Raw genomic sequence first — 17,467 nt, 5'->3', positions numbered from 1 at the left:
GTACCCCCTCAATATATCGATATCGATCCCTCTATTCAGTCTCAAGAGACAATGAAAACCCCCTGTAAAAGTAGCTGCACATGTAATTGTGAGGCAAGGGTTGCGCAGTCCTCAACCACACCTCTCCTGAATCGGCACTGCTTGAGCCCAGTGACAAGAAGATGTCCAGGACGACTGGAAACAATGCCGAGATAAGTGGAGAGCATATGCAGCACCTGGAAGTCCCAAATGGTTACCCATTTTAGTACTGACTAGGTTCAACGTTGCTTAACTTTGATGATCTAATAGTAACAGGTGTGTGAATGTGATTATGCTGTATATTAATAATGTATATGCCTCAGAGTATATATCTGAATAAACCCAACTAGCGGCAAAATCCTACCAGTTCACTCTAGATGATCCCACGTGCCGGAAAACTTTCTACACTAATAGATTCTTTTTGCTGACCACTTGCCTTTGGAATCTTTCCCTCTTCTCTGTTTCTCATGCAAAAGTTAAATGAAATGTGAACAAACATTTTGTTGCACAATTTCCAATAAGGTGCTTATATAAATCTGGTCATTTATCACAATATCTCCTTACATCTGAGGGGAAATATGCCTTGTCTGAGGTGAATAAAAGTTCAGAAAAAAATAATATTAATAATAATTTTGGTAAAAAATATTACAATACATTTATTCTTAGAAGTAATAGATATAAAATTAATTGTGAGTACATTGACATAAATAGGCAAGATTAAATATACATTTTTAAGACAATTGTTTTTAATATCCTATAAATTGACATGGATTATGTTTAAACAATGTTATAATTGCAGTAAATAAAATGTGTAACTACTATTACAGCAATGTTTATTTCAATTAATGCATGTTAAATATTATTTTTTAATTTTTTTATACTATAAATTATAAAATGTTTTTAAAAAAATCTTTTAATTCTGAGTAAAATGCTTTTTTTTCTTTTTCTCTAATATGCTTTGCAATTGCTTTTACTAACATCAAATCAGCAAGAACTGTAATTATTTGTCATTATTTTATAATTTTAACAATTAAAATTAATTATATGATTAAAATAAAGTTTATATTTCAATCAGTTTGATTATTATATAAGCATTATTTTAATCTTGTAATAATTTTAATTTTCTGGCTGTTCTTGATTAATTCTCTGCTTTGGTCTTACTATTTTTTTCTATTTGCAAAAACTCTATCACTATTTTATGCGCTGTTCTCCAGGCTTCAGGTGTAACTCCAAAGCTGACATAGTGTTCCTGTTGGACTTTTCAACAAGTGTTCGCAATAAAAACTTTCCTAAGATCATTCAGTTTGTCGAAGACTTTCTTTCAGGTGCTAACATTGACTCTGGTGACATCAGAGTTGGCATTCTGAGTTTTAGTGATGATGCTCAAATATTGTTTCATCTGAATAAATATAATTCTGCACAGGGTGTGAAAGAAGGACTGCGTAAGATAAAGTACTTGTATGGTGGTACAAATACAGCTAATGCTCTTAACATTATGCGAACACAAATGTTTAGGGAAGAAAATGGTGACCGTCCAGATATACCGAATATAGTTTTTCTCATAACCGATGGTGTGTCGACAATTAACAAAGTACGCACTATTCCTGAAGCTGAAGCAGCACGTGCTAGAAACATTCACATATATGCCATTGGTATTAAACTGAAAAGTACGATTGAATTGGAAAGCGTTGCATCACCGCCTATACAGGAGAATGTATTTACAACTGATGACTTTGATGGCCTACAGGACATAAGAGAACACGTTTTCCGCAAATTCTGTGAAGGTGAGTGATGTTGGTATATATGCTATCAATAAAATCAAAAGAGCCGTAGCAATTTTGGTCTCTATCTTTATTCGTCATAAAAAAGTAAATACATAGCTGTAGAAGTTCTTTTTAGGTATTTCTATATTACACTCACATACCACATAAGGCAGGCACACACACATGCATATATATATATATATATATATATATATATATATATATATATATATATATATATATTAGTTCGAGACATATTAAAGAGTTATTCTAAATTAGAATTCTTAATACAAAGTATATGAATAAAAAAATGTGTTGAAAAAATTTAAACCCGGTTCGTAAAAATTAAATTAATATTTCTCAATAAAATATTTCAAATAAATGAACAGAAATGCATCCAGAGTAAGAAAAATGTATAATCGGTATCTTTTATTTGATTTAAAAAAAGAAACATTTGTTCAATCCATAACATTTGGCAACTTTCAAAGAGGCACATTACGTTCTTTAACATTACTCATTGTTTCCTTTACAAAAAAATGATAAAGTAATCTTATGAATTCATTTAAAACTGCTAGTATGCATAATGATTTAAAAGATTTTATCAGCATAAACTATTTTTTATAAACTAATAAGTAAAATAAATAAAGGACATTATATTTAACTCACTGTTACTTTATTTTAACGAAAACTGAACATATGGTATACTTAGACGAGTATGCATGTTAATTCTGCAGTTAAATGTAAATTACCATATAATGCTTATGATAACAATGTGTAAATTTAAAATCTAAATGTTTAGATTTTTACAAGTGAATCTGGAAATTATTAACATTAGTTTGAATTGAGGGATATTCAGACCAAAATTGTATGCTCTTTTCTTTTTAATGTTGATAGCATTTATACCCAGGAGTCTGGTGTCACTGATAGACTGCATCCTCCCCTGCTAGCTGTGTGATGAAAGACTTCACATTGCTACCGAATACACACATCATATTGAACACATGTTCACCAGTAGAACCTTCACATGCACCACCATCGCCACCACCTCCACCATCATTGTCACCTCTACCAAATCCACTGTAGACACTTGTTATGTTGCTCATACAACCTGCACTTGGGTTTAACTGTCAAAAGTCAACATCATTACTTTACCTTGTGTTATCAGTGTTTATTCCTTATTACTAATTGTGGCTCACTAACGTACTAACATTCGCAGCTATTCCAAAATGTCTATACTAATTCTTAAACGTTTTTACAGGATAAGCCACTAAACAAGAACATACAATGTTTTCTTTTTTACAACAAAAACAGAATAATTATACTTATGAACAGTACACGATTTAGACTTTGCAAGGACCTATACTAATGCTGTCCAAAATGTACATCACGTAAAACTTGAAAAGTTATATAACTTTTAATATGCTCACACATATGTAACATGAATTGATATTCTTGACATACGTCCATCCAAGCAAATTTGACAAGTTTGGTAGATGAAAAAACATGTTAATAAGAAATAATAAATGTGGCAAACCAAATATCATTAAAATGAAATTTTTATTAAAACATGAGGAACTACCAAAATTGCAGTTTTGAATCCAAACAAAAATTCTATTTCAACTTTAATCATGACAAACCGACTGATAAGAAAACTTCTTGTAGAGATGATCAGATGTATCGAAAATAAGATACATCAATTCAATCTGCACATTAAGGATAGAAAACATTATTTTGAACTGTAGTGTGACGGCCTGACATCCTGACAAACCTCTCATAGACATATACGGACGCATCTAAAAACTAATACATCTATTATGTAACTTTTCTATTTTTTTTTTCAAAAATTGAAAATAGGTTTTAAACTTTATTTTAAATTATTATGTGATTCTGATAATCTAAGCTGTAGTCTTCTTACCTTTGACTTAACTCTAGCACTGCTTGTGATAATGATTGTTCTGTGTAGATGTGGCCCTGAATGAAAGCATGTGACAAAAATGAATGAATGCTGATGAGAACCAAGGATTATGTCTTTTAACATAAACTGAACTACTATTTAATATATATTTGAACATGATATATAAAGTATACTTCTATTCACTCCGAGGAGGTTCTCTGGTACAGGCTTAGTTTATTGCTAACCACCAGAGGTTCCTCTACTTGAAAATACTACTGTGGTTCTTCAGCCATTTTTTTATAGGCCAGAGTGCACTACAACTTAGTGTGCTGGCTTTTTAAAACCTAGCTGATCTTGTAGCTAATCCCATGCACATGAGGTTAATAAAGATTATTGTAAACGGATGAATATGCAAGAATGTTTTTGGTCTATCTTATGGAATATGTAAGTGAATTTGATCTATATATTTCTACTGTTTATTCTTTGAGAATATAATTATGCATAATATTTTTGTAATTAAAAGTGATGTTTAAAGAAACAACATCAATATATAAATACACTTGCTATGATTTAATACTATTGAAATTTAATTTTCATCATTGTTTAATTTATCTTATGAGCAATAGAATCATAAAATATACCCAGAATTTTTATAACACAAAAGTATCTTAAGAAGATATAGATTATTACTCTTGCACAGAAAAACCAAATAAAGAAGAAAAAATATTTATCATTGTAGTCAAACTTTACCACATTGAAATGCACAATGATCTATTTATCATAAATGATGAGACATTGGGCATTCGCTATCATCAAAATTACTTTCTTGTGTTTCTTATTAAAAAGTTGTATATCTTTACTTAAATAACTAAACTTGTAAATTACGTTCTTCATAAATATTATAAAAGTACAGCAGTCCCAAAATGATTGTTTGGCTTTCCAATTTCAAAAGTAATATAATTGAAAAAAATTGACATGGACCAACCATTCTTATTATTTTTATTAGAAACTTTTTTCTCATACAGGTAAAGATGTTATGTCGTTTAGTTATCAGTTTTAAATCAAACAATCACCCAAACTTCCCTTATTTAGTACCTTGTATAGTATTCCATGCTTGCAACCCTACACTCCTACTCCTTCACATATGATGTTTAGATATCATTTGGAATGACCCCTGTAGTTGTCAATCCACCCATAAATGAGAATATGATTGATACTGAAAGTCGATATCAAAATGCTGTGCTTGCATACCTACACTCCTACCCTTTTGCAGTATAACTGGATATTTGATAACTGCAATGAGCCTCAATATAGTAAAATACCAAATAATATTTGGTTTTTGATCTGCTTGCAAATCCTTATGTGTTATCCCTTGCTATGTCAATGGCTATTATTGAGACCATGATCTGAAATTCATTTTGTTCATATCATTGTTATTATTATTTAGTCATATTTTGAAAATTCTTTTTTTTTTCATGACTAAAAGTATTATATCAACTCTAACAACATTATTACAAAATATAATAATCATCGCCATTTATGTTTCTAGTATTTTACGTTTATCATTTTGATTTTAAACTAAAAAGGTCATGATAAAGTTATGATACTAGTAACAATGGATAACAAAAATGGCTGACATTGCTTATACATGAATATTAAAAGTGAATAAACATCAAGCAAGATATTATTTTCCGGTACAAATTTATTGAAATAGAAAAGATAAACTATTTTGGATTGATCTTTTAAAATAATGTAAATCATAACAATTAATAGTTAAATTATCAACTATTTTTAATCATGAGATTTTTTACATCACAAATTTGAATCAGTTTAGTTTATCAAGCAACAACACATCAAAAAAGAATATCTTGATTTTTTTGCATTATTTTAAAAATGTGTGTTATACTGTTGGGTTAATGTGATTCAATATTTCCTTTTCAGATCGTGTTGAAGTGCCTACAAAGAGTAAGTCATACAGAATATATGATTTTGATGCTGTATTGTGAGTAAAGTATTTCAGTATATGTATCTTCTCTTACTTATTCGCTTCATGTTCAACATTTATGGATATAAGTTCCATGTAAAAAGATAAAGTATAAGTACAACAATTTTAAGAAACAAGTAAACTTTATAGTTAGTTCAAAGACTTTTATATATGTTGTATTAATAACAACATACATATAAGTCAGTCTTCTGCCTGTGTAAGTATACATTTATTTTCTAAATTTAGTTCATGCATTTTTTTCTATCAATAATGCAAAGAAGAAACATTATTAGCATTATAAGAGTCAAACTATTTGCAAATACAAAACAGATATTGTCGCTTTCGAATTAATTCTTAGGATTTGGGAATTAAAATAAAAATGTCATAAAACTTAGATTGTTTTGCTTTGTGGATTTCTTTTCTTCTGTAACATGTTAAACACATCATAAATATTATAGGATAAAATAGTATTTATGAATATATTTAATGTAACACTATCTTCAGGATCTTATTTATTAATAGAGAAGAATGAGGATGCTACATGAACGAAGAGAGCGGGTTTGATTATAGTGATGATGGAAGAAAGAATTAGAAAGAACATACTTATCTGGTGATTAAACATAATTTATTGTAAAGCATACAAAATATAATTTGAAAGAAATAACTGTAAAATTGTCTGTTCATCTGTCTTTAAATTTAAATTTTAATATTAATTTTAAAAAGTTTTTTTTTATTTTAATCTAAATGGTTTTAATTTATTTAAAATTTGATATAATAATAAATATGTGTTTGTTTTGTATCTTTACAGCAAGCCTTTTCAAAGTTTATAATTATCCAAAATCAAAATAAATTTATTTTTTGTGCCGATACATACATAAATAAACTTTAACATATTTATTTAACCTGATTCGACTACTTGAAGCTATTTCTAAGATATATCTTCTCACTTATTATTAGTTTATTTAAACAGCATAAAATGCGCTGTTGCGTGTGTACAATGACAAAATTTTTTACCATTTTTATGCATATGCATCTATACAAATGGTGATATTTTCTAATAAATGTCTATTAAAACATTTATCTTTATTTCTATATTTGTAATATTTTTCGATGAAACAATATTGTTTTTCAGCTGAAATTTATTCAATTCTACTGTTAGTATTTTCTGTAAAAACTAAATGGAACTTGACGTGTTTGTTTCATGTTTCGTGTTAGTCACTCACAAAATGAACGTTTTTTTTTAAACCGATTTTTTTTTGTTTTTGTGTGTGTATCAATGTTACTTCAATATTCCATGTCAATGTTTTATATGTATGTGTGTGTACACCATAATAATTTGTATTCATTAATTCATATGAAAGGACATATAACTGAAAGCTGATTCTTAAATATTATTAATACTGAGGAATAATTTGAGGACAAACGTTTTTCTTATAATAACAAATCTGAGGATGTAAAATTTCATAAATACTTGTAAATTGTCAAATTTATTAACAATTTATAAAACTTATTAAGTATAATTTAAACTTGATTTAATCATATTTGTTTACATTAACCCTCCATACTGTAATTTTACACAGCAATAGCATTATATTCAAAAGCAAATTACATAATAGAAAGACTTTGTGATTAAATGAATTTAAAACTATTGTTTGGGATAAATGAATAACAAAATATAATACCATAAAACGTTTTTAGTTACTTAATTCGAGAAAAATGTCTCTGAAAATTGCATTTAGCATTAACACATAATATTCACTGAGGCACAAATATTCTTTTGAAAATATATAAAAATCATTCTATAACTATAATTATATTTCAGTAATTGACAAATGTTGACAGCTGAACTGATCTTAAAATTTCAGTTGTCTTTTATCTCAAAGAATAAACGTTCTGAGAATCTTCAAAGTATTTCCATGATATATTTAATATATGGTATGATTGGAAATAAATGTACACTTAACTTGTCAAAGAAAGCTATTTCAACAACTACACAGTTATAAGGTAAGTTTGGTGTTCAAAGGTGCCGCAGTGGTGGTAAACTAAAGTTTTCAAAAATAAATGTATCCAGTGAAACGTCTTCAACTGTAAGCAAATCTGTAATTATGATTACAAATGCGTTTATAGTCTTGGATCATTTTCCAAGCATCGATTATGAAAACTGATTATCATCATTTTACATATACCATGCATAAATTTAGAATTTTTTACTTACATATCTAATTAATTCGGTATATATGCATAAACGTGTTGGCAATTGGCAAAACAAACATAATTTGATGCATGTATAAGGGGTTTTAAATACTGGTTTATTTAATATATGTATGAAACAGAACATTGGCTTCAGGTTTTAGATGATATCAGTTGAATAAACTCAGCTTCTGTATACAGTCTTTATCTGTGATTGTAGTGTGATTTGTGTTATCTTTTTCTTTTGAATCCATAAAATCATTGATAAAATCTGGCTCTTCAGTATTCTTTTACTACTTTACTTACTTTGTTGGTTTCCTCCGATCTGGCTTACTCTATTGTCTCTAAATAGTTGTGCTTATCTATTGTGTGTAATCTCATTGCATTTTCCTTTGTGCTCTATATTTTGTCAATGCATGTCTATGTGAACAACCTAATCGTTACTTTTGAAATCCTCGATCCATTTCTGTGTTCTATACTTTGGTCTGAATCTCTTTCTAGTTGTTGTGTTTGTGTTCAACCGATACAGTTCCACTCTTTATATTGTTTTATGTTTCTTTCGCTCTGATATCTTTTCAGTTTCTTTCTTGCAATGTCAATGAATACAAATCTTTTGTAATGAGTATGTATTTATCTGAATTCAATCTCTCATATTTTAAATTCTTGAATTGTTCATGAATTCAGTTCCTAATAGTCTAGTTTTTTGTCTAATCTTTCCTTATTGTCTGATTTGTTTCTAATTTTGTTTATTTTAAAATCGTAAATTCTGTAATCAGTTTATTTGCTTTTCTTTTTTCTAACTTTCAGAATTGATTTCATTTGTGCGTTGCTTGTAGATCGTTTATTTTAAAATTACCTATCATGCATTATTTTGATTGATAATCTGTTTATGTTTTAGAAGACCATTAAAATCAACATTAGCAATGAAATTACTGACCCTGTATTTTTAATTCTTTCAATTTCACAGGACCTTGGGTTCCTGCTGGGGGTAAGAAGATTTGCATGGTTTAATATGTTTCATAGCACCCTGCACAAACTTTTCATTTCCAACATAAACACTTCAATATTGGTCTATAGTACATTTTAAGATAAATGTAATTAAAACGTTAAATTAAAACATTTCTAATATGTAACTGAAATCTATAAAATTTAACTGCAAATAAACATAATAAATACTCATATAATTTCACTTGATAATTGTGTAATTTTCCCAAATTGATTCTTAAAATGTTAAAACTTAAAAAAATACGTTTCAGTGTTAATATGCATGTAGGGTTACTTTCCCCAAAATAACTAGAGCCTTAAAATGAATCCTACTTTAATTTATTTTATTTTTATGCACAACTTTCAAATATATACTGAGCACCCTCTAAAATATGCACCCTCAAACTTCATAAAATCTTGTAAAATGTCATCCCTATTCTTTAGGTGAATGCCACGGAGCAGAATCTGACATCGTCTTCATTTTGGATTCATCAACTAGTGTCAGGGAGCCTAACTTTAAAAAAATGCTACGATTTGTTATAGACTTTCTCTCATCCGCTGACATTGATTCTGGTAGTGTACGTGTTGGTGCTGTTATTTATAGTACTGATGTGCATATCCAGTTCCATTTAAATACCTATAGGACAAAGCTCGATATATTAGAAGCTTTTGGAAAAATACCTTTTATATATGGAAGCACAAACACTTATGGAGCTTTAAACACGATGAGGACTCAAATGTTCACCAGAGAAAATGGAGATAGACCACATATTCATAATATAGTCATGTTAATAACAGATGGTGTGTCCAACATAAATCCAACGCTCACAGTTCCTGAGGCAGAGAGAGCACGGGCTGAGCACATTCACATCTATGCCATTGGCATTGGTTTAGCTGATACAACTGAATTGGCAAAAATCGCATCGAAACCGGCCACAGAAAACACATTTACTGTTCAAGATTTTGCTGAACTTGATGCACTAAAGCATAAGATATTTGATGCTTTTTGTCAGGGTATGTATCAGAATGGTATATATATATATATATATATATATATATATATATATATATATATATATATATATATATATATATATATATATATATATATATACCCGTGTGATGCAGCAATTTCCTTTTCTTGCTGCTCCTTCTATTTCTTTTGGATGTGAGATTGTGTTATTATTTTCCCTCTACTATACTATACACTACCTTATTTTCAATCTGACTTTTTCATCCTGAACCTAAATCTTTTCATATAAAATTCTTTGTTGAAATATTCTTTCTGTCCTTGATCTATTTTTAACAATTTTTAAAAACTATAAACTATGTTAAAAAATAAAATTTTCAAATCCTACATTTTAAAACAGATGAAAAATATATAATAAAAACATTACACAAAACGTTTGAGATTATTAAAATTAAGACCTCATAGAATATTTATTTTAATAATAAGAATAAAACTGACTTTAATTTATATATATATATATATATATATATATATATATATATATATATTCTTCAGAATAGTTTATATTTAACAATCAGTTGTTATGGAAACATGAGATTGTAAAGTTTACAAAATATTACTGGCAGTAATATTCTATAAGTTATCCCATCTAAACAAGAATTGCTTGATATGCAAGATAGAGCAAATAAATTAAATTGTGATTGAAATTCATTGAATCACAATTCATTAAATATATATATATATATATATATATATATATATATATATATATATATATATATATAGCGTGCGTGTGTATGTATTTACTTATATAAATAAATACAAGTTTTCATACAAATAAATAAAATATTCATATAAATAACTTTAAAAATTCAGTGAATTAACTTGGATTACTATAATGATAAATTCATCTGTTGTTAAATTAAACGACTAAACTATATGTGAATATAAATAATGCTAATTTTATGTTTTACTTTGAATAAATACCAATCAATTTTTAAGTTCATATTGACATTTAAAATTTAGTAAGTTTTTTTTTTAATTATATATTTCTGTTTCTACTTCATTATTCTGTTATTCTCTTAATCTGAACACTCTAAAAACTATTCTTTTACTGTCGTTTGAAGGGATTTCACTTTTCTAAGTGTTTGTAAGTTTTTGAGAGTCTGCGTTCTTGGTCTATTCCTTTGTCATTCTCTTTACTCAACAGTCATTCTTCAGTTTTTACTGCCTCTTTAATCTTATTTTGTCTTTACAGTTTTCTAATATTTTTTTACTTTTTCGTCTCAGATTTTAATTTTTGTTATGAAATAGTTTGTTATGATAAATGAATACCTTGTTGTATCAGTTTGTTTTAAAATCAATTTATATCAATCAGATCTTCCTTCTTTTTAATTTATTGCCAATTATTTTTCACTTTACAGTTGTTCCACTTACACGAACTCAGCCTCCAAGAACTGGTAAGATTTTGTTTCCAAACGGCTGGATAAGCAATTGGATTAAATACATCTCAGATATTGATGTATATTGAGAAATATTAGTATCTCGGCCTGAAAATTATAAGATTATACAATGTTCATATCAGTAGAATGCTCTGACAAACTTATAGTGCTTAGTTTTTTAAAATAAAGGTACGTGTTCTTATATTTATCACGGGGTCAGCTTATATGCTCACTTATTTGATCATTATAATGTTTTTATTATTTCTGACAAAAGTCGAAACTAAGAATTGATTTTTTTTACTTTCATACTTCATGTTTTTTAAGGTGATTGATATTAATTTAGGGGTGTTTATTTCGATTATACTGATATTGAATTATGATATAAAAACTAAACAAATACGCCAATTTATATGTTTAATATTATGTAATATCAGATAATTTTGATAATTATGATATTGTTTGAAATGTCACAACTTTTCTTGTCATCTTTATTTGTTGTCATTGTTATTATGTCTTGGCAAAGGTTAGAATATATTTCTGTCTATTTTCTTGAATATTTTGTGAGTTTGAATTTGTACTAATTGTTCAAATGGTTTTTATTGTTTATAAGATCTTGATGTTATTCTTAATCAATATATAAATCATTTCAGCATTAAACTACTTTCATTAAAAAGTAGTTCCATTATATATACTATCCATTGTTTTCTGGTGTGTATATAATCTAAAAAAAACACAGAAGTTTAAATATGTCAAATAATTTCCAATTTACGCATTAAAAAATTTTTTTAAATGATTTATAATATGTAAAAAGTATATTTCTCTGGGAAAACAATCTCTTACGACTATATTTTAAGCTGTCAAAAGTCGAATAAATAATTTGTTTACATGTGCATATTTTTAGTTTTACAAAAATGAAAAGGTTTTAGTTAATATTTATTGATACACAAAATACTTTCATTAATATATCAATCAATTTGAAATCTCATATAAAAGTGTAACATGGTCGTTACATGTCAAAACTTAGGACCCACACTTTGATCGCAGACAGTCGCAAAGAAACAGAGACAAGGAAAAAATTCGACTTCTCGTTTTTTCGGTGAAACAATAGACATTCATTTACAGGCACTTTCCAGAATAACACCTTGTCTCTTGTTCAAAAGTCTTCTTGTACACTAATGGACTTAACAAGACTCTTCCATGTTAAACACGTAGTAATCTGCCTTTGTCCGGCCATGTTTAGGATAGTCTTTTCCTGTCGCTCTCAGGTCATGTGTATAACATGTCTATTTTTGTTTTTCTCGGCCACGTTTTTCTTTTTTTAGTCTTTTTCTTTCCTTTTTCCTAGCTGTGACGTCACCTCGCACACAGCTCGGTCCTTTGCATACATTGCCCGTTACTGCTGCCATGTGCGGGTCCACACTCTGTTACAAAAGTTATTTATCTTGATTATTTAATTTACACACAGGAGGTGTGAGAGAATCTACTATTGTATCTTAAGTATTTTTAATGGTATTTCTTTTGAACATGTAATGAAAATAGTATTCGATTTCAAAAAAGTAAAACAATAACATGGGTAAAGATTCTTTAGATAATTTTTAACTCGTTTATATATCATGTTTATATTTTTAGGGCTTATAAAATAAACATTAAATATTCGGATTTTTCATCGATTCGTATCTTATTTATGAGAATCTAATTTTATATGTTATGGACGACTGACTCTCATCATATCATTTTTATATAATTATGAATGCAGCTTATATTTTGCGATTTTAGTGTATTTTCTTATATTTCTTATGATTTCAGTGTGATAAAAATATGTTTTGATATATCTGTTTCTTAGGAAGACCATGTTTTTTGCTAAAATAACATACTGTTTCAAATATAATTTCGAGGTTAAAATTAAATTTATACTTTTTTCTGTCCAATGTTTTACTTTTAAGGCATTTCAATTGTTATTGATGTTATTGTGCTCTGACAGGCTACCTTATTAAATGAAAAAAGAAATTGCTCTATGTAATTTTTAAAAGGATTTTGGTATAGAAATATTATGAAATTTATTTGTCTACTAAAAGTAATTTTATGGATTTTTGTTGCAGTCAATCGTTTCCTACTGATGTTTTAATTATAAATTAAAGAAAACGTTTTCTAAAAAATCAATAATTTTATTTTTAAAATGTCAAATATATAGCTCCTTATATTCTGTTATTCGGTATTATATTGATGATGTTTCTATGTTTTGTTGCTAAATCTATAACACCTTTTATACTACTGCAGTTATTACTTCTAAAAATATATAATTGACAATATTTTCATTTCACAGTGCCAGTTCGACCTCGAACAACACCAGTTGTTGGTAAGGATTTGCTTTTTCGGGAGGGTAATTTCTGGTTAAGTGAGTACAAACAAAACTTAAAAAGTGATCACGAAAAAGACTTAATATTCATAAATGTTTTGCATACAATAAATCTAAACAGTTTTATTTGGAGTTCTAAGACAAAATTCTTAAAATGGAAAACATTAAAATAGTTGAAGATATTGCTTAATAATCCAAGGAATAAATTTTCAATAAAATTGTATACGAAAAATATTTCTAAAACGTAAGATTCTATTTCAAGATCATGTGGCATCCAGATATGTATTTGGAAAAGGCCCAGTAGCACGAAATAAATTTTTAATTCAATACAAAATTTCAAAATTTTATTACAGCTTTATAAAAATAAATCGTCTACAATATAAATCTCACCCGTCTATTAGCGTGTGTGGATATATGTATGTTTGTATGCCTCACTAAAACTTTAAACACACGCAATGAACATCGACAAAATCAGTATCGTTAGAGAGATGCATCTCTCGGACGAACAATATCCAAAAATTGGCCACAAACATTAATTCTTTGACCGTCAACTGGACCGTTTTTTGCAAGGAGGGGTCAGTTTTTAGCATCCACATTTTTGTAAAGTCATTCATGCTTCGCGATCTCGACGTACGGTTAAAACAGGTATTTCGGGGCCTGTAACGTAACAAGTTGTGTGGGTAAAACAGCTGATACGTTTGCTTTTTTTTACCTCCTTTTCCACTATTGTGTTACAAGTTCGAGCCTTACTACTGTGGCTAATTTTTTTTATGCTCGCACAGGTACTCATGGGGATTTAATTATTTTCATAGGGACTTTGTTTGCTCAATACCCTTACTATACCACATATCCACACCCAGGCAACACTGGGTACTCATGCTATTTTTTTTTTTTTTTTTTTTTTTTTTTGCTTACAAAATTTTGCTTTCGGTTTCGTTTTTGGCTGATAGCACCCAAACAATGTTGTTTTTGTTTTTTTTTAATTAAAAGCGGATTTTACGATCAGGCAACATACACACCCCCTCTTCTTAATTTTTTTTACGACCGGGCAATGCTGAGCGCCCCCGCTAGTGAAAAATATATATCATTCAGTTATTTCTTTATATATGCCGATGCACAAATTATTGTTTGAATATTGTTTGACATATCCAACTGATTATCAAAATGGAAACGAAGACTAAAAACGTTTAGAGGCAAAACTTTTTTAAAATCCTTCTATTAAAACATGCCATTTTTTAATTATTAAAAAAATATAAAAACAGTATCAAAGGTTTGGGAAATATTTTCTTGAAATAAAGAACGACTATACATGAAATATAAATATAAGAGTATATTTTAATATATTATATAAAAACTGTGTACATTATAAATAACATTTTTTTTTCATTCTTTCGAATAGTTGACAATGTTTATTTAACCTTTAATAATTGTCACTCTTCTAATCTGTTCATTTTTTTCAAATAAAATCCCCGTCGTATGACCACCGACCATATTTTAAATGCTTAAACTTGTTTTATGTTATTGACTGTTAAAGATATTTGTACCATGTTTACATGTGTGTCAGTTCTGATGCCGTCCAAGGGCTATAGTAAAATATAAATATGGTGCTTCTATGTTCACTGTATAAATACTTGGTTGTGCGATTTGTTGCTGTTCATTTTTATTTCCTCCAAATTATGGAAAAAGCTTTCAAAAAGACTGTTAAATGTTTTCTCCAAACAAAATATCGTAATATATATTTGTTTTGAAATTCTTCAAGATTGTAGTAGAAAAAAATGACTACTAAAAATATAACAATAAATAAATGTATTCGTTATTGAAAAAGTAGAGATTGCAAAATAGATGATTGTTTCATTGTATATACCATGCAAAATATACTTATTCGTGTATGTAATAATAATCGACTGCTTTGTAACATATATTCTGTTAATTCTTTTACACGTGTTGTCACTCGTCATGTAATTTTATTGTAAATGATTTGGTCTGGATAATACTGTGTCATCATTTCTTTAGTGATCCGTTGTTTCTTAACCTATATTTGTGTTTTGAATCGAATCGTATTTCATCAGTTCTCTTAAATGTGTTACCGATTGTGATATAAGTCCTTAGTAAATAATTTACTCTAGATTGATTCGTGTAATCATTTATTTAATAGTCATTTGTATTGTTTTTAATCATCATTTCTTTTGTATTATACCACGTGTATATTTTGTCTCAGTTTGAATACCGTCTAAGAGTTCTAATAACATGTTGTGCATGTAAATATGGTACTTCTGTTTTGACTGTATTAATACTTGTGCGATATTCGCTTCATTGTTGTTGCCTGTTATTTCCTCCACATTATGGAAAAGGCTTTAAAATCGACCGTTAAATCTTTGCTCTAAACAAAATTTCGTAATATATGTTTTGAAATTTTTATAGAATATACTAGGAAAAATGACTATTAAAAATATAACAATAAGTAAACGTGTTCGTTATTGAAAAAGTAGAGATTTCAAAATAGATGATTGTTTCATTGTATATATCATTCAAAATATACTTATTCGTGTATGTAATAATAATCCACTGCTTTGTAACATGTCAATTCTTTTACACGTGTTGTCACTCGTCATGTAATTCTGTAGTAAATGATTTGGTCTGGATAATACAGTGTCATCGTTTCTTTAGTGATCCGTTGTTTCTTAACCTATATTTGTGTTTTTAATCGAATCTTTATCTTGAGTGAAAGATTCTGTCCGTATTCTGTAGGTGGATGTGGCCGTGCTGAGTCTGACATCGTCTTCATTTTGGATTCTTCAACTAGTGTCACTGCACCAAATTTTCAGAAAATGCTAGATTTTATTGTTCATTTTGTATCTGTTGCTGATATCAACAGTGGCAACGTGCGTATTGGTGCTGTTCTTTATAGCACAGACGTTCAAATCCAATTCCACTTGAATGAATATCACACAAAACAAGATATAATAAATGCAGTCAGGAACATTGCATATGTCTATGGCAGTACAAACACTTATGGTGGACTTCATATTACGCGCACTCAAATGTTTACACAGCAGAATGGAGATAGACCTTCAGTTCCCAACATTGCAATTCTTCTCACTGATGGTGTATCAAATGTCAACGCTTTTGAAACAATTCCGGAGGCTGAAAGGACAAGAGCTGACAACATTCATATATATGCAGTTGGTATTGGCTTGGCTGAGACCACAGAACTGAGCCAGATTGTTTCTCGACCAATCTCTGACAATATGTTTGTAGTTGATGACTTCCAGGCACTCAAAATTTTGGAAGAGAACATACTTGATCAATTTTGTCCAGGTAGCTATGCATGATTAAATCCCTTTCACAAGTTCTCTTTTCTCTTTTTTTTTTTAACTCGCATCTATATTTATCTGATAAATTTAATATCGTATTTTTCGATCATAATTGCTTCTCTTAAGCTCTATATAATAGATCTCTTTTTCCTTTTCATTTATTTTATTGATTTTATATTTTAATTTAAACGCATCCTAATAGTTATCAGTGGATTTTTCTCGATTAATTTAGCTATGAAAGTTTTAAATATTTTATCTAAATTTTTTTTTTATGTTTATTGTTCATATTATATATTTAAAAGACAACCGATGTTATTAGAATCGTATAAATTAATCCATCCTTTTCCTTTATAATTTCTTTTGTTATTTTTTTGTTTTCATTTTTCTTCCTTTGAAGATTGTAATGCTGGGTATGGGGCAGCCAAACCAACTACCAACATTGCCCCGCTTTTTATTGAAACCAACCGAGAGCTCTTTTTAGTATCCTCGCTGTTCCCTTAAAGTATGAATGCTGTTGTGTGCAAGTAACATGATTTTAAATGTGTTATAAAA

General features: G+C 28.5%; 1 protein-coding gene across 1 annotated transcript in view; it reads left to right on the top strand.

The window, feature by feature from the left end:
* The window catches only part of LOC145240384 (uncharacterized), a 569,837-nt gene that overhangs the window by 174,282 nt on the left and 378,088 nt on the right, over positions 1-17,467 (top strand). The window contains exons 19-25 of the mRNA XM_080103965.1: positions 1,233-1,802; positions 5,617-5,640; positions 8,817-8,837; positions 9,278-9,847; positions 11,228-11,263; positions 13,569-13,640; positions 16,269-16,922. Coding sequence (XP_079960091.1) covers positions 1,233-1,802; positions 5,617-5,640; positions 8,817-8,837; positions 9,278-9,847; positions 11,228-11,263; positions 13,569-13,640; positions 16,269-16,922 — 1,947 coding nt within the window. The remainder of the gene's footprint in view (positions 1-1,232; positions 1,803-5,616; positions 5,641-8,816; positions 8,838-9,277; positions 9,848-11,227; positions 11,264-13,568; positions 13,641-16,268; positions 16,923-17,467) is intronic.

This window comes from Euprymna scolopes, chromosome 19 (assembly GCF_053919585.1).
Source record: "Euprymna scolopes isolate OS-2025 chromosome 19, ASM5391958v1, whole genome shotgun sequence".
Classification (NCBI taxonomy): Eukaryota; Metazoa; Mollusca; class Cephalopoda; order Sepiida; family Sepiolidae; genus Euprymna; species Euprymna scolopes.
This window is presented reverse-complemented; position numbering and strand designations above follow the sequence as displayed.